Source organism: Schistocerca gregaria, chromosome 2, assembly GCF_023897955.1.
Source record: "Schistocerca gregaria isolate iqSchGreg1 chromosome 2, iqSchGreg1.2, whole genome shotgun sequence".
Taxonomy (NCBI): domain Eukaryota; kingdom Metazoa; phylum Arthropoda; class Insecta; order Orthoptera; family Acrididae; genus Schistocerca; species Schistocerca gregaria.
The window spans coordinates 1004702058-1004728024 of NC_064921.1; the positions used below are offsets into that span (position 1 = coordinate 1004702058).

A 25967-nucleotide genomic window follows, 5' to 3' on the forward strand; every position below is an offset into this window, starting at 1 on the left:
TTTCATCTTCATCTACCTCCTCTTCCATATCCATAATATTGTCCTCAAGAACATAACCCCTGTGTAGACCCTCTATATACTCTTTCCACCTTTCTGCTTTCCCTTATTCGCTTAGAACTGGGATTCCATCTGAGGTCTTGATATTCATACAAGTGGTTCTCTTTTCCCCAAAGGTCTCTTTAATTTTCCTGTAGGCAGTATCTATCTTACCCCTAGTGAGATATGCCTCTACATCTTTACATTTGTCCTCTAGCCATCCTTGCTTAGCCATTCTGCACTTCCTGTCGATCTCATTTCTGAGACGTTTGTATTCCTTTTTGCCTGCTTCACTTGCTGCATTTTTGTATTTTCTCCTTTCATCAATTAAATTCAGTATGTCTTCTGTAACCCAAGGATTTCTTCTAGCTCTCATCTTTTTACCTACTTGATCCTCTGCTGCCTTCACTATTTCATTCCTCAAAGCTACCCATTCCTCTTCCACTGTATTTCTTTCCCCCATTCCTGTCAATTGTTCCCTTATGCTCTCTCTAAAACTCTGTACAACCTCTGGTTCTTTCAGTTTATCCATGTCCCATCTCCATAAATTCCCACCTTTTTGCAGTTTCTTCAGTTTTAATCTACAGGTCATAACCAATAGATTGTGGTCAGAGTCCACATCTGCCTCTGGAAATGTCTTACAATTTAAAATGTGGTTCCAGTCACCCATGACTATTAAATTTTCATCTCCATTCACTACCTGAATAATTTATTTTATCTCATCATACATTTCATCAATTTCTTCATCATCTGCAGAGCTAGTTGGCATATAAACTTGTACTACTGTAGTAGGCGTGCTCTTCGTGTCTATCTTGGACACAATAATGCGTTCACTATGCTGTTTGTAGTAGCTTACCCGCATTCCTATTTTCCTATTCATTATTAAAACTACTGCTGCATTACCCCTATTTGATTTTGTATATGTAACCCTGTATTCACCTGACCAAAAGTCTTGTTCCTCCTGCCACCGAACTTCACTAATGCCTGCTATATCTAACTTTAACCTATCCATTTCCCTTTTTAAATTTCCTAACCCACCTGCCCCATTAAGGGATCTAACATCTCACGCTCTGATCCGAAGAACGCCAGTTTTCTTTCTCCTGATTACGATGTCCTCTTGAGTAGTCGCTGCCCGGAGATCCAAATGGGGGACTTTTTTAGCTCCAGAATATTTTACCCAAGAGGATGCCATCATCATTTAATCATACAGTCAAGTTGCATGCCCTCAGGAAAAATTACAGCTGTAGTTTCCCCTTGCTTTCAGCCATTTGCAGTACCAGCACAGCAAGGCCGTTTTGGTTAGTGTTACAGGGCCAGATCAGTCAATCATCCAGACTGTTGCCCCTGCAACTACTGAAAAGGCTGTGCCCCTCTTCAGGAACCACACGTTTGTCTGGCCTCTCAAGAGATCCCCTCCATTGTGGTTGCACCTACGGTACGGCTATCTGTATCGTTGAGGCATGCAAGCCTCCCCGCCAATGGCAAGGTCCATGGTTCATGGGGGGCAAGGCAGAGTAGTACATTGCAATTGGTGGGCTGGGTCCCTTCTTTGTTTATCAAATGCCCGGTGTACTTCACTTGCTATTGGGTAGCCTGGCACTGGTCTAATTTGCAACTTAGCCCTTTGGGTTTAATTTACTAAACAGCATGAAAAATTTTGCAAATGGTGCTGGCTCATAGATCAATTGAGATGTCTAAATACTTTGTGTAAGTTGGTACAGAAATGTTAAGCTGTTCCAGGTAGCTCTAGAAGACTGCAGGGGCAGAACAGATTGCAAAGGCAATCCTTGTATTTGAACAAGCTGAACTGACATTGTTTTGTGCTCCTTCATTTAATGGCACTTGCAGGTGTGTCTATGAGGTCTATCTTGGAGAAGTATTCTCCTCTGAATAGTTTTATGAGCAGATCCATTTGTGGAGACGATATTATGATTTAATGCTGTCCTTTTATTGAACATGATGTTTCAAGCTTTAATGACTATTCCAGTATTACAAAAATTCAAGCATGACATTAGTATTTTAAAATTCCAATTTGAGACAAACTTTACATATTCAATATGTAAATTTTATCCTTTACCAACAGTTTTGACATAATCTAAAACACCTTTTTACTGAGATTTAAATTATCGAAAGGTAATAAATTTTTGAAAATATGTAAATTTTGAAGTTAAATGTTTTGTCAAATTATGTATGGGCATGGTACAGGGTAAGTTTTGACTTGTACATTGCCATTAAGTGTTGATTTGAAATCACCAAATAGCCCTACCAAGTCATTTTGTTTTTTCACTACTACCAAGGATGCGGCTAAAGTGTGCGTTTTAACTATTTCAATAACCCCAGCCTCTTAGATTTGATTGAGCTACTACTTGATGACTGCACATAAGGATACCAGAACAGGCAGTGTTCAGTAGAAATGAGGCACTGCATTTGGTCACAAGAAGATGTGTGCCTGGAAGTCTGTGGCACACCCTGGGTCAGTTTCGAATATACGTGTGATTGCTATCCAGAGATTGTCATATTCCTGACATGGATCATTCTTAGAGATGTCCTGAATTTAATTATTGATGGAGAATCCAAACAAAGCATCCTGGTTGAAAATGTCTCTGGCTGAGTGACTATCAGCACCAAAGAGAGTTATCAGTCATTTGACCATCATGTATGCTCTAGAAATTATGAAATGAGCTTGGGATTACAATGAACTGTCACCATATGCTACCAAATTATTGGGGTGTGGGGGTAACTTTGGGGAACCTAGAAATGTATGTTCTTGGAGGTAATTAAGAGAATTGTTGTCCTTTTTCCATTAGGAAATGTGTGTGTTCCTAAGTGTGAAGTTTATAAATAGAATGAAATTTTCACTCTGCAGTGGAGTGTATGCCAATATTAAACTTCCTGGCAGATTAAAACTGTGTGCTGGATGGAGACTTGATCTTGGGACTTTGCCTTTTGTAGCGGGTGCTCTACCAACTGAGCTACCCAACCATGACTCATGACCTATTTTCACAGCTTCACTTCTGCCAGTACCTTGCCTCCCGCGTTCCATATTTCCCAGAAGCTCTCCTGTGAAACTTGCAAGACTAGCACACTTGGAAGAAAGGATATTGTACAGACATGGCTTAGCTGCACCCTGGGGGATGTTTCGTGAAATTTTCACTGTGGATGGAGTGTGTGCTGATATGAAACATACTGGCAGATTAAAACTGTGTGCCAGACCAAGACTCAAATTGGGATATTTGCCTTTTACATGGATGTGCTGTACCAACTGATCCACCCAGGCATGACTCATGATCCATTGTCACAGCTTCTGGAAACATCCCCCAGGGTGTGGATAGGCTGTCTCTGCAGTATGCTTTCTTCCAGGAGTGCTATGTTTGCATCTTTTGCAGGACAGCTTCTGTGAAGTTTGGAAGGTAGGAGATGAGGTACTGGTGGATGTGGAGCTGTGAGGACAGGTTGTGAGTCATGCTTGGGTAGCTCAGTTGGTAGGGCGTATGCCCACAAAAGGCAAAGGTCCTGAGCTCGAGTCACTTTCTGGCATACAGTTTTAACCTGCCAGGAAGATTCAGGTTTATGCAGGGTGTTTATAAATGAATATCGGGGTTTTAATGCTTTATAATATTTATTACATTAAACTTACAGTTATAAATGATATGTCAAATGAAAGAGCACCTCAAATAGTTTTACCAAGAACCTTATAAATGTTCAATGTAAGCACCATTTGTCAAATGGTACACATCAAGTCTATAGCCCAAGTGCTGGATAGGCCACGAGGGGCCCAATGACAGGACTTGCTTTGCATGGTCTCCATGTTCACCCAACCTAACGCCATGCAATTTTTTCCTTTGGGACTTCATCAAGAATCATGTGTAAGTGCCTCTGCTACTAGCAGACCACCCTGAATAAAGAAACTGGATTGAAGCAGCTGTTGCTACAATCACTGAAGACACACTTATCAACGTTTGGGAAGAACTCGGATATACACTTATGTGTGCCGTGTGACAAATGGTGCTCACTTTGAACATTTATAAGGTTCTTGGTAAAACTGTTTGAGTTGCTCTTTCATTTGACATATCATTTATAACTGTTAAGTTTAATGTAATAAATATTACAAAGTGTTAAAACCTCGATATTCATTTATAAACACCCTGTACATAGCTTGTTAACTAAAGATAGCCCTGGGGAACTATTGCCTCAAGTTTAGGTGCTATTATTTGATAAATATGTGGTACTAGATTTAATTGTAGTGACAGTTTGTGGCAGACTGTTTGGAGATGACTGAGCTTCCCAGGAGTGTGGCATGCCCAGTTATCAGAACTCTCTACAAATGAATGAGTTTGAAGCTGTCTGGCTGTGACACCAGTTCCCATTGCATATGCTGAAGGGGCATGACTGCTGTTCAGTAATTGACACAGCTGATGTTAATGAATTGTGACACTAATCTCAAAACAGGTTTGCAGGTGTTTCTTGTTAGTGGAACACACTGTGGGGTTAGAAGCACTTATGCTTGCAACTGGGCCATGAAACACTCCTGCCTGTGTAATTTCGAAGGAGTGTATGGTTGTTGTAATATCTTCCAAAGGTGGATTGTCTAGTTTGAGCACTGATGCATGTATTTCCAGACTGGGGCCAACCGAACTACCACATCTCAAATTAAAGATGGCAGGCATATGATGTCTTGGTTGCTGGGTTTGTGAGCTGAAATGACGTCTGTGACTTAACCCTTGTAAATCAGTATCTTAGGAGAGATATGATTGACTGCCTGTTTCTGGTATTGCTGGAAATTGAGCTTTGACTAAATGGAATCTTTTGTGAATAATGATTCAAAAATAAAATGCACATTTCCTTGAATTTGTGGGTGACTAGATTGAGAATGGAGCCAACTTCTTGTGTAACAAAAATGTTCTCTGTTGAAGTCCCAGACAGGAAGAGCAACTGCTGGAGAATTTCATCAGTTATATAAAAGGTACCGTAAATGAATTTCCCTATCTTCTTTGGCATCATTTAAGGCCAGAACACTACAAAGATTTACCATCACCTTTATGGGGTGGGTACACTGTTACTGTAGTTGAGCTCTCAGAAGCTAAATTTCTTGATGAAGCAACTCATTTTGCTATTGCTGATGTTGCAACAGCTGCTGACACTGTTTTTGGAACCGCTGCTTCTGCTTTGAAGCTATTTTGGAACTGCTATTTCAAAAGCCTTGTCGCCAATTATAGTGACTGAGATAGAACAGAATACTGGAAGCAATGTGAGAAGCTGATGAGAATACACTGATCAGTCTAGGTCATTAAGCAGTGGACCACTGAAACTGTACAGGCAATGCAGAACAATGAGGAAATGTGCAAGTTTAGATGGCACAACTGATAAACACAATCCAATGAGTAAGTAAGATAGAGGAAACCAGAAACTGTAGCAAAGCCAAAAGCAATAATCAGTAGTGCATTACAATAGCAATGTAAAAACTGTGACTACTCATTGCGTTCTTGGTTGGAATTCTCATGTGGCTTCACACCTGACATAAGTTCAGAACTATGAACTCTGTTTCTGTCCTAGAAAATGAAAGAACACAATACATATAGCTTTTTTTCATGATCTTGTAGAAATGGAAACCATGTGCAAAAATTTGTATAATGGATTCTATCAATTGTAACAATATGAGAGAAGGAAAGTTGCTCCTCACCATATAACGGAGATACTGAGTCGTGATAGGCACAATAAAAAGATTCACAGAATCATAGCTTTCAGCCATTAAGGCCTTTGTCAGCAGTAGACACACACACACACACACACACACACACACACACACACACACACACACACACACACACACAAGTGCAACTTGCACATACTTCTGCAGTCTCAGAGACCTGAAACTACACTGCGAACAGCAGCACCAGTGCATGATGGGGGTGGTGACTGGGGAGGGGGGGGGCGTAAGGAGGAGGCTGTGGCTGGGAGGGGGAGGGTTAGTATGGTGGGAGTGGCGGTCAGTGAAGTGTTGCAGGAGAGAAGGTTTGAAGGGGGGAGAGGGTAAGTAGCAGAAAGGAGAGAAACAAAAATAAAAATAAATTAAAAGACTGGATGTGGCGGTGAAATGGCGGCTGTGTAGTGCTGGAATGGGAACAGGAAGTGGGCTGGATGTGTAAGGACAGTGACTAATGAAGGTTGAGGCGAAGAGGGTTACGGGAACATAGGATGTATTGCAGGGAAAGTTCCCACCTGCACTATTCAAAAAAGCTGGTGTTGGTGGGAAGGATCCATATGGCTGAAAGCTATGATTGTTTGAATCTTTTTATTGTGCCTATCATGACTCAGCATCTCTGCTATATGGTGAGTAGCAACTTTCATTCTCTCGTATTGTTACATTCCATCCTGGATTTTCCATTGTTGGATTCTATCAATTGTAACAAATAAAAAAAAACAGGTCATTAATTTCACCTAATTTTCATCATTTATTGGTGCTTCTGGTGCTCTATCTGTCTTCTAACACCTAACAACTGACTCCCTCCTCCATTTGCCTGTGACTAACATGTTGTACTTCTCCTAAGTCAACACAATTCTTACATACTGATTTCTCTAAGCAGGGCATGAATAATTGTTCATATTTAGGTTAAATATTAAACAGATGTCAGTTTTAAAGAAGCATCTCCACTAGTGCATTATAATCACCTGTGTGAACTAGTAAACCCAGTAATGCAAAACAGTACATTGTTGTACACACAAATTTTGTCTGAAATTACATATAAGGAGACTTAAGTGTACATGTCATTAACAATTTGTTTATTGGTTTGCATGCCTTGCTGTCATAGCTGAAACTACCTGCAAGGGGGTGGGGGGAACTGCACATTTTTGCAACACAGTAAAGCAATTTCTTCTTTGGGAACATTTTTAACAGAATACATTGTCACTGCCTCATGTGTCGCTTATCAATATTTTTCTTAGCAATGTTTCTCCTTTCTCCATTAAATACATATTTATATATTATATGGATTAAAGAATATGCAGCCAATATCCAAATTTTCATTAGAGTATCATGAAAAAATTGGAAGTAAATCAGTCAAGAACTTCCTGAGCTAATGGTAGTGGTGTTTACCTTTTATGTACACACAAATATTTATATGATAAATATATTATATATTACATATATATATATATTGTATATATTAAAAATAGATTGCGTATGATCTGTCTGAATGCTTATTAGAGTACTGTGTAAAAATCTGAAGTAAATCAGTCGAGCACTTTTTGTGTTTTTTGATAGCAATGTTAAACAATGGTGTACCTTTGTACATTAGTATAAATATAACGTAGTGTTCCTGTTATTAACAGCTCAAGGAACTTCACCATGGTGGTAGTTGTTGACACTCACAAAGACAAAATTACAGTTTAATGTTGTCCTTTTATTGATCATGATCTTCAAGTTTTAATGATTGTTCCAGTGTTTCAAAAATTGAGACATGACATTAGTATTTTAAAGTCCTTGGTAAACAATGTTGACATAATCTAAAACACCTTTTCAGTGAGATATAAATTATCAAAAGGAGATAAATTTTAGAAAGTATGTCAATTTTGAAGTTAAGTGTTTTGTCAAATTATCAATCCCTAGAATCTAGAAATAGTAAAGTCAGAATTTTCAGATATGATGCAGTGACCTGTAATGAAGCGCTGTCTGAAGAAAGCTGCACAAAAATATTGATAAGATTTCAAAATGGTGAGGAGATTTAAAATTGCTTCGAACCTTCAGAAATGTAAAATAGGGCACCTCATGGAACGGAAAGGCATGAAAATCCTATGACTTCAGTATCAGTGAGTCACAACTGGAACTGGTGACATCATACAAATAACAGAGGGTAACAATTTATCAAGAAACAGAATGAAATGATCACATAGGTGCCGTCATAAATAAAGAAAGTAGCAGGCTTATGAAGTTTCAAGAATCAGTTTTAAATGAGGAATGTATTGCAGCCTCAATGTATGGCTCTCATGGAGGCCACAGAGTCAAGATTAGACTAATTTCAGTGCACCTAGAGGCATTTAAATAGTCATTCAACAGTCATTGCCATCTGTGAAAGGAATGTTAAGAAGCCACAATAAGTGGTGCAATGGGAAATATCCTCCATTATGCATTTCACAGTAGTTTGCAGAGTATAGACATAAATATAGTTGTTTTCATAATTTTGGTATACAGAAACTATTCTTGGAGTTCCTTAACTAAACACAATTACTTCTTGTAGACTTAAAATACTGGAGAATGCTCTGCTGTATTTACTGAAAAATAAAGGAAATGTGCATAATGACTTCACTATCAATAGGTTTCAAATCACACCATATGACTAACTTAATAATCAAGCAGTATCAATTATTACACACATCAAAAAAAAAAAAAAAAAAAAAAATGCACTTGGCAAATGTGGAAGGTGATCCATCCATGTGCTGGGTAAGCCTGACAGCACTTAACTTCGGTGGTCTGATGGGAACTGTTGTTACCACTGTCACCACAGGGTCATTGGCACATAACATCCTATGACTGCCTCTAACATGTCACATAACTGAACCAAGAGTAAACTCATAAAGAACGTGTAAGATTCTGTGACATTACAGCTTTTGCAAATGAGTGTATGTAGACATATGCCTCTATTTTGGTATTATAAAATGTATGGGCAGTAGGGTACAAGTCAGGTGGCAGATCATTTATTTTTATGTAGATTAAATGCAAATGCACAAAATCATACTTGCTCATCATAAGATAATATGCTTTATGTAAATTTTATAACTGTTCCCTATCCACATTCCATTGACTCCTTCCTCCCCTCTGCCCCCCCTCCCCCCTCTTTTGCATGTTCATCACTTGAACCAATTGTTTTGTCCATATAAGAAAGTAGTCCATGCAAGTACTTACTTGTGTACTGTTTTGGTCTGTACACTTTTTATATTTTTAATCTTTAAGTGCAATGTAATATAAAGTTGACTTGTTCATAGTTTCTTTGTGTATTTCATTATGGTTGTGTTTCTGTATAGATATAAAGTAGTAAAAAGTCATATATATATATATATATATATATATATATATATATATATATATATATATATATATATATATATATATATATATATATATTTGGAAAAACTCTCTTTGTACAGCTAGAAACTCCATCTTTCTACACATACATTCGTTTATATTGTGGTTTTATTCGGTGTATGAAATAGTCAGTGAAGGTTTGAAGGAGACATGCACTTATTCCCCCCCATGAACCATGGACCTTGCCGTTGGTGGGGAGGCTTGCGTGCCTCAGCGATACAGATGGCCGTACCGTAGGTGCAACCACAATGGAGGGGTATCTGTTGAGAGGCCAGACAAACGTGTGGTTCCTGAAGAGGGGCAGCAGCCTTTTCAGTAGTTGCAGGGGCAACAGTCTGGATGATTGACTGATCTGGCCTTGCAACATTAACCAAAACGGCCTTGCTGTGCTGGTACTGCGAATGGCTGAAAGCAAGGGGAAACTACAGCCGTAATTTTTCCTGAGGACATGCAGCTTTACTGTATGATTAAATGATGATGGCATCCTCTTGGGTAAAATATTCCGGAGGTAAAATAGTCCCCCATTCGGATCTCCGGGCGCGGACTACTCAGGAGAAAGAAAACTGGTGTTCTACGGATCGGAGCGTGGAATGTCAGATCCCTTAATCGGGCAGGTAGGTTAGAAAATTTAAAAAGGGAAATGGATAGGTTAAAGTTAGATATAGTGGGAATTAGTGAAGTTCGGTGGCAGGAGGAACAAGACTTCTGGTCAGGTGACTACAGGGTTATAAACACAAAATCAAATAGGGGTAATGCAGGAGTATGTTTAATAATGAATAGGAAAATAGGAATGCGGGTAAGCTACTACAAACAGCATAGTGAACGCATTATTGTGGCCAAGATAGATACGAAGCCCACACCTACTACAGTAGTACAAGTTTATATGCCAACTAGCTCTGCAGATGATGAAGAAATTGAAGAAAAGTACGATGAAATAAAAGAAATTGTTCAGATAGTGAAGGGAGACGAAAATTTAATAGTAATGGGTGACTGGAATTCGAGTGTAGGAAAAGGGAGAGAAGGAAACATAGTAGGTGAATATGGATTGGGGCTAAGAAATGAAAGAGGAAGCCGCCTAGTAGAATTTTGCACGGAGCACAACTTAATCATAGCTAACACTTGGTTTAAGAATCATGAAAGAAGGTTGTATACGTGGAAGAACCCTGGAGATACTAAAAGGTATCAAATAGATTATATAATGGTAAGACAGAGATTTAGGAACCAGGTTTTAAGTTGTAAGACATTTCCAGGGGCAGATGTGGACTCGGACCACAATCTATTGGTTATGACCTGTAGATTAAAACTGAAGAAACTGCAAAAATGTGGGAAATTAAGGAGATGGGACCTGGATAAACTGAAAGAACCAGAGGTTGTACAGAGTTTTAGGGAGAGCATAAGGGGAAAATTGACAGGAATAGGGGAAAGAAATACAGTAGAAGAAGAATGGGTAGCTCTGAGGGATGAAGTAGTGAAGGCAGCAGAGGATAAAGTAGGTAAAAAGACGAGGGCTGCTAGAAATCCTTGGGTAACAGAAGAAATATTGAATTTAATTGATGAAAGGAGAAAATATAAAAATGCAGTAAATGAAGCAGGCAAAAAGGAATACAGACGTCTAAAAAATGAGATCGACAGGAAGTGCAAAATGGCTAACAGGGATTGCTAGAGGACAAATGTAAGGATGTAGAAGCTTATCTCACTAGGGGTAAGATAGATACTGCCTACAGGAAAATTAAAGAGACCTTTGGAGAGAAGAGAACCACGTGTATGAATATCAAGAGCTCAGATGGCAACCCAGTTCTAAGCAAAGAAGGGAAGGCAGAAAGGTGGAAGGAGTATATAGAAGGTTTATACAAGGGTGATGTACCTGAGGACAATATTATGGAAATGGAAGAGGATGTAGATGAAGACGAAATGGGAGATAAGATACTGCATGAAGAGTTTGACAGAGCACTGAAAGACCTGAGTCGAAACAAGGCCCCCGGAGTAGACAACATTCCATTAGAACTACTGACGGCCTTGGGAGAGCCAGTCATGACAAAACTCTACCAGCTGGTGAGCAAGATGTATGAGACAGGCGAAATACCCTCAGACTTCAAGAAGAATATAATAATTCCAATCCCAAAGAAAGCAGGTGCTGACAGATGTGAAAATTACCGAACTATCAGTTTAATAAGTCACAGCTGCAAAATACTAACGCGAATTCTTTACAGACGAATGGAAAAACTGGTAGATGCGGACCTCGAGGAGGATCAGTTTGGATTCCGTCGAAATGTCGGAACACGTGAGGCAATACTGACCTTACGACTTATCTTAGAAGAAAGATTAAGAAAAGGCAAACCTACGTTTCTAGCATTTGTAGACTTAGAGAAAGCTTTTGACAATGTTGACTGGAATACTCTTTTTCAAATTCTAAAGGTGGCAGGGGTAAAATACAGGGAGCGAAAAGCTATTTACAATTTGTACAGAAACCAGATGGCAGTCATAAAAGTCGAGGGGCATGAAAGGGAAGCAGTGGTTGGGAAAGGAGTGAGACAGGGTTGTAGCCTCTCCCCGATGTTATTCAATCTGTATATTGAGCAAGCAGTAAAGGAAACAAAAGAAAAATTTGGAGTAGGTATTAAAATTCATGGAGACAAAGTAAAAACTTTGAGGTTCGCCGATGACATTGTAATTCTGTCAGAGACGGCAAAGGACTTGGAAGAGCAGTTGAACGGAATGGACAGTGTCATGAAAGGAGGATATAAGATGAACATCAACAAAAGCAAAACGAGGATAATGGAATGTAGTCAAATTAAATCGGGTGATGCTGAGGGAATTAGATTAGGAAATGAGACACTTAAAGTAGTAAAGGAGTTTTGCTATTTAGGAAGTAAAATAACTGATGATGGTCGAAGTAGAGAGGATATAAAATGTAGACTGGCAATGGCAAGGAAAGCGTTTCTGAAGAAGAGAAATTTGTTAACATCGAATATAGATTTATGTATCAGGAAGTCGTTTCTGAAAGTATTTGTTTGGAGTGTAGCCATGTATGGAAGTGAAACATGGACGATTACTAGTTTGGACAAGAAGAGAATAGAAGCTTTTGAAATGTGGTGCTACAGAAGAATACTGAAGATAAGGTGGATAGATCACGTAACTGATGAGGAGGTATTGAATAGGATTGGGGAGAAGAGAAGTTTGTGGTACAACTTGACTAGAAGAAGGGATCGGTTGGTAGGACATGTTTTGAGGCATCAAGGGATCACAAACTTAGCGTTGGAGGGCAGCGTGGAGGGTAAAAATCGTAGAGGGAGACCGAGAGATGAGTACACTAAGCAGATTCAAAAGGATGTAGGTTGCAGTAGGTACTGGGAGATGAAGCAGCTTGCACAGGATAGAGTAGCATGGAGAGCTGCATCAAACCAGTCTCAGGACTGAAGACAGCAACAACAACATGCACTTATTGTCTAAGCTTGTCTAAATATTTTGTATCAGTAGGATGGTACATAAAAGTCCTTGTCCTTCAGTACAAATTATGTGTTTCCAAAAGTGCATGTCATTCAGCAAGTAGGAAAAAGATTAAGTAGTGCATACTCTTGCACAAACACCAATAAATCAATATCTATTGTTACCACAATATCTGATCACATGGATCTAATAAACCCAAAGTTTGCAGCTGATAGTATATTAAATATTTTGATAGTATTATTGTTATTTTTTACCACTTGTTGCCATAATTCTATATTTTTCAACAGAAACCATTGCCAAATTTAACACTATTTGAGGAGTTGAAACAATCTAGGAATCAAAAAGTGCTTTCTGATATGAAGAATGCCTTAAGCAGATTGACTCAAACAGCACCTGCCAGCAGAAGACATATAGTTCAGACGGAGCTTGATGGCTTCAGTCAGTTATTTGAACATTTCCTCTTTGAAGAAGCACAACACATAATCTGGGATCATATAAGTGTTCTACCTAAAGATGCTGTGAGTAATTATTGCTATTATAAATATTATTCCCAAAATTAGCAACATAAACTATTTATATTTCATTCTTTTAAATCTCCACATGTAGCTGAATATTGTTAAATAGAATATGAAATATCATTCATTAATAGCGCCGTTCTGGTTTGTTAAACAGTCACTACTGCATAGTATAATTATCATTGGGAAGTAATACTTACAAATGCTGATAAAGTTAGATATCTTCTTGCAATCTCGTAACATAACTGTAGATGACCATTGGCATTTGCAACTTTTGGAACAGGTCGTCATATATGTGGTTGAAACACTCCTTGTCACATTTCTTGTTGTTGTTTATTTTCTTTCATAATATTTACAAACTTGGATCATAACAAAACCCAAACTGAAATGAACTTTTGGCACGCATCTCTTCTATTTATAGGTTAGTGTTAGGTTCAAGATTTTTCTTGAACACTGTAATTCCTTACTTAGAACAATTTCACAATCAGAACCTGAATTTTAACAAAATGGGCCTAGTACATTTTCATAAACAGAAAAATATGGACCATTAAACTATAATAGAGCATTTTGAAATGAATTATATTTTGATATTAGAAAATTATAGTTGATTCGTTCCATGTCAGATCAACACAGATACCAACCTGGCTCTCTTTGATTTTCATAAAATTTGGTGTAGTCATTGTACATGATAATAGAATGAAAAATATGAAATTAAAGAATTTCAGTGCAAGTAAGTAAGTCATAAGTTATCTACAGCCACACAAAGTTCTAAACATGTGCAGAAAATTTGACAAACACTGCTGACAAAAACAACTGTAACTTCTGTTGTAATAAAGACAGAACTGTGAGCCAGGTAATTTTGGAAATGTCTTGAAATTGTTGTAGTTTAGATAACTGTCTTTTATGTAGTTTTTGGTGCTGATTTCAGAAATGATTTTTTTTCTAATGTGTAAGGTTTGTCTAAAAAAAGAGGTAAAACTTTTAGGACAAATCCTAAAAATGCCATTGTTTATATCAGTATCATTTGTGTACAATGTTATTAAACAAATTGCACATAGAGTAAGAAAAGTTGATGAGGATTTATTGCAACACTATTACAAAGCTTTGTAGTAATGTTTCCTTTGTCCTTTCAACTTCTTTTTGTACTTTTCCTGCTGTGGAGTTGAGAATTTTCATTTTTTGTCATCCAACAGTGGTCAGCCATCATGTTCACATCCCAGTATCCATGGAATCTTTGTTCCATTTATTTTATGTCTTGATGGAATGGTTCTCTTTGTTCTTCACTGACAGCTCCAAGATTTTCCAGAAAATAGTCCAGATGAGAATGAAGGAAATGAATGTGAATACTCATGTTTTAGGCCAATAGTTTGTAGTTAGTTAACAAACAAGCAACAATATGTTCTGGCATAACCATAAGCACCGGCATGAAGATGAAGAATGCAAGAGTAGAGAAAGCTGTGAGACGACATCAGCCAATAGCCCACTGACAAGGACCACACCATGACAGGAGTGGCCTCTAGCTGAAGAGAATATAAGCGCCACTCTTGCCAGCCTCAACTTGATAGTAGAAGATGGCACCAGCAGAGACACTAGCAGAGAGGCCTAGAAGAGCAGTGATATTAACAATAGCAGTGACTTATAGGCAGGACCCCACATTGGCGACAAGTTCTATGCCGAACCCAGTGCCTGACAGCCAAGGAATTTTGTGTTTTCTGGCACCTTTATTTTCTCTTACTTTGCAGAGCCATTTATTTGCTTTAACAGTTTCTTGTTGTTCTTGCTAATCAGTGTTTTCAGGTGGGTGTTGCAGAAATTTTCTTTGCTTTTGTCCTTATGTTGATTGCTTGCCTTGTCTCTTTGTTGCATTTGTCTGTTCCAAAATGCTGACCCCCACCCATCCCATTGTCTGCTGAGGTGCCACTGCAACAAGCATTCAGTGCCATACAGCTAATGCAGATGTTCCACTTCCAGATGCAGGAAATCTCCACCCTGCTCTGCACAGTGCTGCAACTACTGGCCAACACTGCATGCCTGACAGAATAAAGCACCACCTACTACAGCTGCTATGCTGCCTTTTTGACAGTTTCATCAACAAGAAGAGAAATGGATAGAGTGGTTGTCCAATTTGAAGCTCATGTAATCACTCACAACATACCAGGAACTGAGAAACTTCCATATCTCGTATCAACAGTAGGGAGTGCAGTGTTCCAGTTAATTCAGAAGTTGTTTCCTAATGCCTGTTTCCTAATGTCACCCCAAGTGAACTTGCTTACAAACAAGTGATACAGCCACTAACTAACTATTATGACCAACAAGTGAATGTGGTAGCAGCTACGCATCAATTCTTTAATTGCAAAAAATGGTGAAAACAAACTTATCGCACATAGGTTACAGATTTGCAGGGTATGACAATGAAATGTAAATTAAATTGTGCTTGCGGTGCTTAATATTCAGTTATTATGTTGCATGATGTGATCATATACAGTGTACCTTATGTCAAACTTAGAGAACTGATTTTGAAACAGTCTGATCCATCATTTCAGCAGGTAGTGCAAATCCTCACTCAGTACGATTTCGGTGCCCTGTTGGCTGATAAATTTGAGCAGCCAACTATTTGTCAAGTTGAGTCCCTTGGTTGTGATCAGCCCATTTCACGGCAGTTTGTACTAACCAAACAGAGTAAACAACACCTCTCCACACCACTTAAGCAGTTCACTAAACAGGTAGCTATGCAGGCAAACAGAATTAAGTCTTGCTCTTAGTGTTATTCACGACACAAATGCCAAGACTGCCCCTCCTGAGAAGCTCAGTGTAGGAAAAGACATGTACAATCCATATGTTTGCAACAGAACAAAAATTTCGTCACAAGGCCCATGTCATTAACACAGTATATTCAACGTCTGCAACAAGCATTCACATAACAGGCACACGAGCAGTTTCTTCAGTGATATGCCAGTCAAACAAACATTTTGTTCATTTACTTCTTAGTGGGAAATGTATGAAATTTCAGTTGGACACAGGTGCCTCTGTCACATTGCTAAATCGTCACGCGTATTATATGTTAGGCTCCCCATACCTGTCTGAAACACGCAACTGATGGCTTATAATGGACAAGACGTTCCTACTCTCAGAAAATATACATTGCCTGCCATGTATCGCTGGCATATGCAAACAGTGACTTGGTGCTACAATCACACGAGTGTGAGAACATGTTAGATTCTGATTCTTTTGATTTGTTTGGCTTTCGCATTCAGGACAATGTGTTGTCAATGTCTGCATTCAATGCAAAAGACAGTGTAGGTAGCTTGCTAAAAGAACTCCCAGAACTCTTTTCTGAAGCTTTAGGAAAGGCTAACAAATTGTTGCATATATTACTCTAAAAGACAATGCTTAGCTGAAAATTTTTCGGGGCCAGAACGGTTCCTAGTGCATGATGGGACAAAGTTGTGGCTGAACTTGAAGAATTGCAAGATAGCAGAGCTATTGTGCCCATACGAGCTAGCCAATTGGCAAGTCCACTGGTTTTACTTCCCAAACCTTTAGATCACTTTTGCCTCTGTGTTGACTTTAAGTCTACAGTCAGCCCACAAACTGTAATTATTATTATTATTCTCATGTCAGAAACACACAGGTACATGTAAAAACATTTTACACAGTTATGATTAAATTGATACTTATCCATTGCCATGTCCAGAAGATCTCATGGACAGAGTAGCTGCTGGACGCTCTTTTTCAAAAATTGATTTGCACGACGAATATCTTCAAAGACTGCTCGATGAAGAATCTCAAAAATTGTGTGTAGTAAATAATCATTCAGGCTTGTTTAAATATCTGTATTTGCCTTTTGGCAGTGCTTCCGCATCCACCATATTTAGAACAGCTGACTGCACAAGTGCCATACTGTTCAAACTATCTGGATGATATTGTTGTAGCAGATCATACACCTCAAGAACATATTGCAAATTTATGTGCTTTATTTCGTGTGCTGTCTGATGCAGTACTAAAGTGTAGACTGGACAAGTGTGATTTTTTAAAACCTGAGTTGCAGTATCTTGGTCATGTCATAAACAGTCAAGGTGTACATTCTCTTCAGTCACATTTATTAACCATATGCGATTTGCCAGTTCCTCACAATGTCACAAAACTGCAGTCCGTCTTAGGCAAAATGAACTGTTATATTGGATTCTTATTGAATGCTGTGTAAATCACAGCTCTATAGCATCACTTGCATCACAAGAATGTCCACTTTGTTTGGACAGATGAGTGCCAAGTAGCTTTTCAAAAACTTAAAGAAGTATTGCTCAGTGATCGATGCTTAGATCACTTTGATTCTGACAAACTAGTTGTATTGTAAGTTGATGCTTCCTTTTATGGAATTGGTGCAGTGCTTTCGCACAGAATTGGTGATAAAGACAGATTTATTGCTTTCACATCAAAAGTGTTGTCCAAAGCTCAGGGTAACTATGCACAAACTGAGAAAGAGGCTTTGGCTACTGTGTATGGTGTCACCAAATTTCACCACTATTTGTACGGCAGCAAATTTTGCTTAGTAATGAATCACAAGCCCTGGCAGTCCTTGTTCATCTGATGAAACTGGTTCTTGTAAGAATTGCACAAAAATTGCAAAGATGGGCTTTGTTGTTGTCTCAATACCAATTTGAGATTGTGTATCGTCCAATGGCTTAAAATGGTAATGTGGACACACTTTCACATCTTCCGATTGGCCCAGATACAGAGTTCGATGTTTCTGCTGCATCTTGTTGTCACATTGATGCTCAGGATTCTGGATTGTTAAATCATTTCTTCTGAAATACAGGAAAATTTCACAGGCCACAAAAGCTGATTCAGATCTGAAAATTTGCAAAAATACATTCGCACATCCTTGCATAGCATAAAGAATTCTGTAGTGCACTGATACTTTGCCTGTTGGCATAGCCTCGCTGTACAGAAAGGTGTGATTCTTGTACAAAATTACAGTGGACAGTCACGTGTGTTGATCTCTAAAGCTTTGCAAAAAGAAGTGTTGCAGTTATTTCATCAAGGACACTGGACGATTGTTCGTACAAAACAATTAGCACATCAGCACTGTACTTGGCAGTGTATGGACACCCAAATAGAACGTGACATCACAGTGTCATGCGTGTGCAGAAAATCAGTCTGCTCCACCACAATAATTCTCTGCTTGACCTAATAACCACGATAATATGTGCACATAGACTTTGCGGGACCTTTTCGGAACATTCGCTGGTTGATTGTGGTTGACTCAGATAGCAAGTTTCCTTTTTCTATGCCAATGAACTCAACAGTGCCTTGTAGTACAATTCAGGTATTGTCCTCTATTTTTTGCCTCAAAGGGCTACCTGAAGTAATAGTGTCAGACAACAGACCTCAGTTCACGTCAAATGAATTTGAAATGTTCTGTGAATGCAATGGCATAAAGCATCTAACTAGTGCACCATTCCATCCACATTCAAATGGCAAAGGGGAACGTTTTGTCAGAACTTTCAAGCAGCAGATGGCCAAACTCTGCTCTGCACACAATAGGGATCAAGCATTGCAATGGTCTTTTACAGGGTTTTTAGTGGCAGCAGACAGTGGGTATGAGGCGAGATCGTCTGTCGACTTGGCACTTGTGTGCATCTTATTTCAGGTCCAGATGGCTTGCAGCATCAACATCAAAATCAACTTCACCTCTGCCATGTGCACGATGATCTTTCAGTGTCTCTTCCCCAAGATTCACGCATCCATAGGAGAGTGCGGCCACAGCAGCCACAAGAGGGTGTCATCATGACACCGTGGAATAACCCCATGGAGATGGAGCCTTTGCCTCCTCTGCCTCCTCTTGTCCTACCGATGGAGCTGGATTCACCCACACCACAGCAGCCACTGCCTTCTTCATCTGGTTCATAGCATCAGGAGGTGGATGCATACCCTTCTGGTCATTTGCCTGGGGCCGTTTCCGCCAGAGCGAAGGCCGGATGGCAGTTTACGGCTGGAAGCTTGATGTCCCCTGCAGCCAAAGTTTCTGGCCCAGCAGTGTGCCCACACTCCTGCCTCCACTGCCATGATTGCACTCCCTACATGACGATGGTCCATCGCTTTGGGGGGAGGAATGTTCCAGTGTAGCCACAAGCACCAGCACTAAGATGAAGAATATGAGAGCAGAGAAGGCTGTGAGATGATGTCAGCCAATAACAAGCTGACAAGGACTGCACAACAACAGGAGCAGCCTCTAGCCAAATAGAATATAAACACTGCTTCTGCCAGCCTCAGCCCGAGAGTAGAAGATGGACACTAGCAGAGGCAGTAGCAGAGAGGCCTAGAAGAGCAATGATATTAACAATTGCAGTGACTTATGAGTGAGTGTGAATAACTTGCATGGACATTGTAATTAGTGAAGGATTTTGATTATTTGCATGTTGCCCATTGCTTGTGACACCATTGTAAACCAAAGTTAAGTATTGTCAATTTACTGTATTGTAATAAAAACCTTGAATGTGATTTGCTTGAATTGTTGTATAGCTATCTGAGAAGGCAGCATCCATTAGGCACTCTATAAGAGATGAGTGGGCAGGACCTCACACAGTATTCTTATAGTTCGAATCTTTTTTATTTCCTATAAAGCAGATTACTACTTGTTTAAAAGACTTCCACACTTTCCTTTCCCAGTTTTCCATTTTCAGCTTGAAGTTTCCATCTTTAGTAAGTTTTCTTATTATCATGTCCAACAAATACCCCTTCTTTAATATTGTCTCAGAGAGGTCAGGCAGACAATTGCTCACAAAGATAGCTAAAACACTCTACTTCTTTAGGCAATGCTTTGATGAACTGATTCATCAGTCCCAACTTGATGTGAAGTGCCAGAAGCAAAACCTTTTTAGGATCCACTAAACTCTCCTTCTCAGCATCCTTAACTCCAGGAACCAAAATTTTTCTTACTGGCGATTCTGTTTTAACATAATGTTGTTTATGTTCATGACTATACCATTCACAGAGGAAGCAGGGGAACTTTGTGTAGCAACTGTGTTCACCTAGTAGCATAGAGATCATTTTCACATCCCCACAAATGGTCCACTTATGCTCAGAGTACTTAAGCTTGTTAAGGACCAATTCAAGGTTCTCATAACATTCTTTAAAATGAGCTGAATGTCCTATTAGTACATATGCATATTGCTTGCCATTGTGCAGGAGAACAGCTTTTAGGCTTCTTTTGGACAAATCAATGAAAAGTCTCCATTAATCAGGTTTGTCTTTGATACTGAATGTCTGCATCAATGCAGGAACACGGTACAAAAAACGAGGTCACCCACTCAAGAGAAAAAAGGCACAAACTCTTTTTCTCTACTCCTGTACCAAGAAAAGGATGTTCCAGGAGACAATCCTTTTTCTTTCAACCTCAGCCCTAAAACCTTGGCCTCGGCTGTATCCTATTGAAAATCTAAGTCTCTTACCAAATCGCTTAGTTCTGACTGTGTGAAGAGTTTTGGATCATTGTGTGTGGGGGAGGCTCATAACTACCATCATTGTCATCATTATCGTTGCCTTGTGACACTTGATCAACATCATTTAAAATTTTTTCAAATGTAGCTGTGAGGAACAGGGTGCTTAGCTGAAGGAATGCTCAGATACAAAATCTCCTTTTAATTTTTCAGACGAAAATCCTGCATACAGGAAGAGCAAAAATAACAGCATTAACTGCAATTTTTCGGTTCTCTCCAAATCATAGGTATTGCAAAATGAAGTGATTTCTTTTTATCTTGTGTCTCAGTTCTTCTATGCACACAGAACATATTTTATGAGGGGCCTATGATTTGTCTTGATCATCCAGTTTTATACCAAAGTAGGCAAATATACATTTTTAACAAAATCAGTTATGTTTGTATGTTGCTTTTTAACAGTGTAAGTCCCACAGATATAGCAGAAACAGTCAGGAGAGTTCACACAACCTCTAGAAGCCATTGTAAACACAAAACTAAATTTCACTTCAACAAAGAAACAATGGAAGTGTGCTCAGCAGAGTGGTCACATCCATACTGACAGTAGCTTGACCTTGCAGTGGAGAGCTGACTTTGGGTGGAGTGGGAGGGAGGAAGATTGGAAGGGATACTGATGCAGACAGCATACTTGGTACCAAATCTGGTAGGAACCAGATTCTACCACATTTTGGAAAAATGGGACTCCTGCCAGATTTTCACATCGTTCTCGCATGATATTTTGATGGTATAAGTCACTGTCTTCTTCAGATGCTACCCAAGAATGACCCTTGGGAGGACTGAGTCCAGTATTTATGCCTGTAAGGTGCTGAGTACTCTCTAGTTGGTCCACGCCGCATCCTGCATCCGCAGTCCGTGCCTGCCAGATGTGGCTCCCATGGTCCTCTCTGATTGCTGTTGTTCCCACTGCCATCTGTGCCCAGCTTGGCAGCTCTCTGGGGTCACGGTCATCATATGTAGTGTCTTTTGCTCTGTATCCTGGCTGTTTCCTTAGTCTCCACTTCAATTTCTTGCTGGGCGCTCCGTAATGGTCCGCACCATGTCGAGTGTTTCGTCCGCTGTCCGCGCCTGTGAGATGTGGCTCCAATGGTTCCCTCTCATTGTTGGTGTTCCGGCACACGTGTGTGCCCAATTTGGCCATCCTCTAGAGTCGTGGTCATCATTTCAGGAGTGCCAGGACACATCTGTAGTGTCTGGTACTCTCCCTTGTGGCTGTTTTCTTGGTCCCCACTCCAGTTTCTTGTGAAGAATTTCATCAGATTCTGCCAGTTTTACTGAACAGCTTTTAACAAAATAAAGGATATCTCATGATGGAAACCTAAATTTAGACTGACCACATTTGCACGTTACCTTATTAGGCTGAAAATGTTATATTTTATAGTTATTATTTAGATTTTACTGAACAGTTACAGTTCGTACGTATCTTAAAAACACCTTAAAAGTAAAACTTATGCGTGTGATTTGTGGGTAAACAAAGGGTGATGGAATTTTTTCACTATTTTTTCTGTATTCAGCACAACAAATGCTATAAGAAGTACTACAAAAATTTGAAACAATTTTTTCATTGCAAACCTATGTTTTATCTGATAGTTGTAGATGGACTGCAGACTGGCATGGGCAGCAAGTCTATTGATGATGCTGGCAATACCATCAAATGGTCCTTTGCAATGTGATGTGACAAAGAAATGCCACTCTGCAGAGACACTGAAATCATCATGATGAAAAGTTATGTCAGCAGAATTCTTGATTCTTCTACCAGTCTGCAGCACATCTGAGAAATAGTGCACATACTTGTGTGTTCTGTGGAAATGGGATCTCATGAAGCTAACCAAGTGATGCTGAAAAAGATGAACACTCACAGTATCATGTTTAAGGCATTCTGGTATTATAACAAAGGAAATGTGATCAATTAGATGGTTTTCTGAATGTCTATAATGAACAACAAATGGATGAATGGTGGCCTGATCATTGTTCCAATGAAACCCTTTCACTTCATCCTGCAGGACAAATGGATCGTTTTCTGAAAAATCATATACTACAATGTATTCATTGTCACCGAGTGTCTCCTTCAGGTGTTGTAGAAATTCAGACTGTTGCGTGGCCATGAAGGAACACAACATAAGCTTTTTTTTTTTTTTTTTTAAATTTGTCTTCAGTGTTTTCTGAGAAGTCTTTCGCATATGATACACATATCTGGAGAGTTTGTCTGCCTGTAGATGTCCACAATTTATATGTTATTTCATCAGTTCCCTTTGCATCAAAAGCTCTTGCAGCTGTGTCATGATAGAATGTGGACATGACATTTTGGACCAGCAAAATTACAAATGCTCTGAGCAAGACAGTGTTTGTAGGTGCAAAGTTGACAGTTTGCATAATGTGTCAACTCTTTTAATTTGGAACCTTACAACATAAGCTTCATGACTTGGTGAATACTGCAAACACACACAGTATGGGTATTGGCTGCACCAGCCAAAATACAGTTCTTGGGTTGCAGCTGGCAGAATGTTGATAACTGTATTTTCAGTGTTATTTTGAACACTAGTCATCTTTAATAATGAATCCTGAAACCATTTTCCTTGACAGAAACAAAATCCTTATTCACAGGCAAACAGCAGCTTATATCATCTCTATTGTAGAATTCTATGACACTGTTCACCATTTGTTCACCTAAGTCATGTTAGGTCTTGGATTGGGAGTTGTAAAGAGACCACATTCTTTGACTAATTATTTTGGTTTTCTCTGTAAGTGGTTTGTGGCTCCAAATTCATTTTCAATCCTTTGAATGCTACAGTGTTTTGGAAGACGTGTCACAGTTGGGATCTTCTCACTGCTTGTGGTGCTGGTACTAAGTTTCTCTTTCAGCATATGTTTTATAATCTGCATTTTGTTCCACACTAGGTATGTGTGTGGGGACAGAGAACCACTGGCTCTACCCCCAGTAATATCGCTACCCTAACTCAGCAAGAACAACTGTATCTTTGCCAGATCAGTTTTCTGTAGTACGTGCTCTATGCTAAACACATTGTGTATACACTGTGAGAATAAAAGTGTTCATAGTAAGTTATGGACTGCGAGTGATTATTTATCATTGTGATTACCATGCCTGCTCCCCACTACCTACACTGGTGACCCCATTACATTCTTTTCATCTGCACTGTGAAATACCAAGTTACACTTGCGCTGGCACACTGCCGATCACCATGGGATACAAATTTCACACTGTGAAGAATGCACTCCACAATGATACTTCATCTTCTGGCATCACTACAGACGATTTATTTGTGTATCTGTTTAGTGTTCTTGCTAATTTCCAGACAATATAATCAGCACAAATGTGGCTCTTGAACAGTTGAGTGTTCCCATTGATTCAACAACTGGTGAACCAGGATATCGTTACCTCTCACCAAACGACAAACACATTAAATCGCAAATCAAGTACAATGTTATCGGAGGAGGTGGTGATTCAAGCCTGCCACTTCCTTAATTAACTGTGCTACATCAATAGTGATCATACACAGTTAGTAATGGCTGCAATATACCAATCAGTGACAGTGTTAATGAATTAAACCTCACTCATTTTCATTCTAATGACTTAGCACGTATCAATATTCCACGTGCAATGTACCAAATTATGGACACCCTCCAGAGTACCACAGTTGTTGACAAACAATCTCCGCCATATATTACCATCTTCCACTACAGAGAACCGATATTTATGGGTTACTGCAGACAAATCCGTTCTACGAGTGACCTTCCTATGCCAGACTATATTTTTCCATGTCCTACGCCTGAACTTTACATTCTGCACAATACCATATGTCACCTGGGTAATGCCACACTTGTTACGGCCATGTTGTGACCCGCATCACATCATCATGACGACGTCACACTGACAACAGCCGCACCATGTTCTGGGGCAGGCCTGCCATGTGATGTCACTCAACAAACCACAGCATATCAATGATGCAAGCCTGACTGTAACAATGACCCATGCAGTGTGGGAACACAGGGAGTGCCTACAAAAGTGGCCACACTGGGTGACCTACACAGATGCGCCATCAGCCACAATTGCCACCAACCAGGACCTGTCCACTGTGCTGTGTTCCTTGGTTTCCCACTACGACTCCATCCTCCACGAGATTGACGCACCAGCCACGACACCCGCACCGTGTCCCATGATAATTGGTCATGACACTCGATTTACTGACACTTTCTGTGACCACCATGCTGTGACACCAGATGCTACCTCTACCAGCACCACCAGATGGTGTTCATGAACCCACACCATGTACTTCACATGGTTACAACAACCTCATACAGGTCCCGGCCCCTTGCCACCAGGCAGATTACTGCCAGCCATCCATCAAGTTACATCTGCCACTGCTACAAGTTGATTCTCTGCAAGCATGTTTCACATTCTGTAAGTGCATGATGTAGTTGGCCAGGGTCACAGATGACCACGACAAGTTTTTGGTGCTTTTGAACCACCTCCACACAAACACCGATCTCATCAGCAACCTCCTTTCCAACCACTGACAGGTACAAGACAGCAAAGACATTCATACTACAGCAACTGTGCTCATCTGAACAACAACTCCTATCCATCGCTCAGACATCGCTGGGCCATGATATGCCGTCAGCGCTCTAGTGCAGGTTACACCTCCGAATCGACACAAACCTCTTACCAGATTGTGCTCTCTGGCCACTATGGCTTCTCAAGCTGCCTGAAAATGTATGGACAGCTTGATACCCATATGGATGCTTGCTGTCATGCAACATCACACCTAGATAAACACTCACATCGGCTCACGTCAACACCTGTCATGTCTACAGCCAGCACGGGCCAACCTGCACACTGGGTGTGCACATGGAGACTGCCATGCAGCACTCACTGTGGCCAACCGATAGTCGCTGATCTTCTCTGACCTCGGCTGAGCTCTTAGATGCCATGCCAACAGCAGCCTCGCAAGACTCAACTGCGACAAAGCAGCAACAATCAGATACTATGACAACCCAGGTGCTGTGTTGGTTGTGGAATGTAAACAACCACCCGCCACATTTTTGCCTGACTGTTGACCCATGCCTAACCATCACAACAACTCAACTGGTGGGGATGCTGCACCTACTCAGCTGCACCACTCCTGCTGGTTCCACCTATGCTTCTGTGCCAATACATACCGCTGTCGTCCACCCTGCAGCTACTCAAACTAGTACAGCAGCCTGACACAGGTGCATATCAGGTCGCTCCTGTGCTTCGAGCTGCCTTGCTATGAAGCAGGACAACACTCATCATATCCAATGTCTACATTCTAATGGGACATGGCTCTTCATCTAGTACAACTGTATTAGAGAGTACTTCCTAGTCCACAGGGGCACCGACTATAGCATGCTGTCACC

The 25967-nt window shown here is 40.0% G+C and overlaps 1 protein-coding gene across 1 annotated transcript in view; it reads left to right on the plus strand.

The window, feature by feature from the left end:
• The window catches only part of LOC126335507 (UTP--glucose-1-phosphate uridylyltransferase-like), a 249487-nt gene that overhangs the window by 12115 nt on the left and 211405 nt on the right, over positions 1 to 25967 (plus strand). Inside the window, exon 3 of the mRNA XM_049998861.1 lies at positions 12850 to 13080. Coding sequence (XP_049854818.1) covers positions 12850 to 13080 — 231 coding nt within the window. The remainder of the gene's footprint in view (positions 1 to 12849; positions 13081 to 25967) is intronic.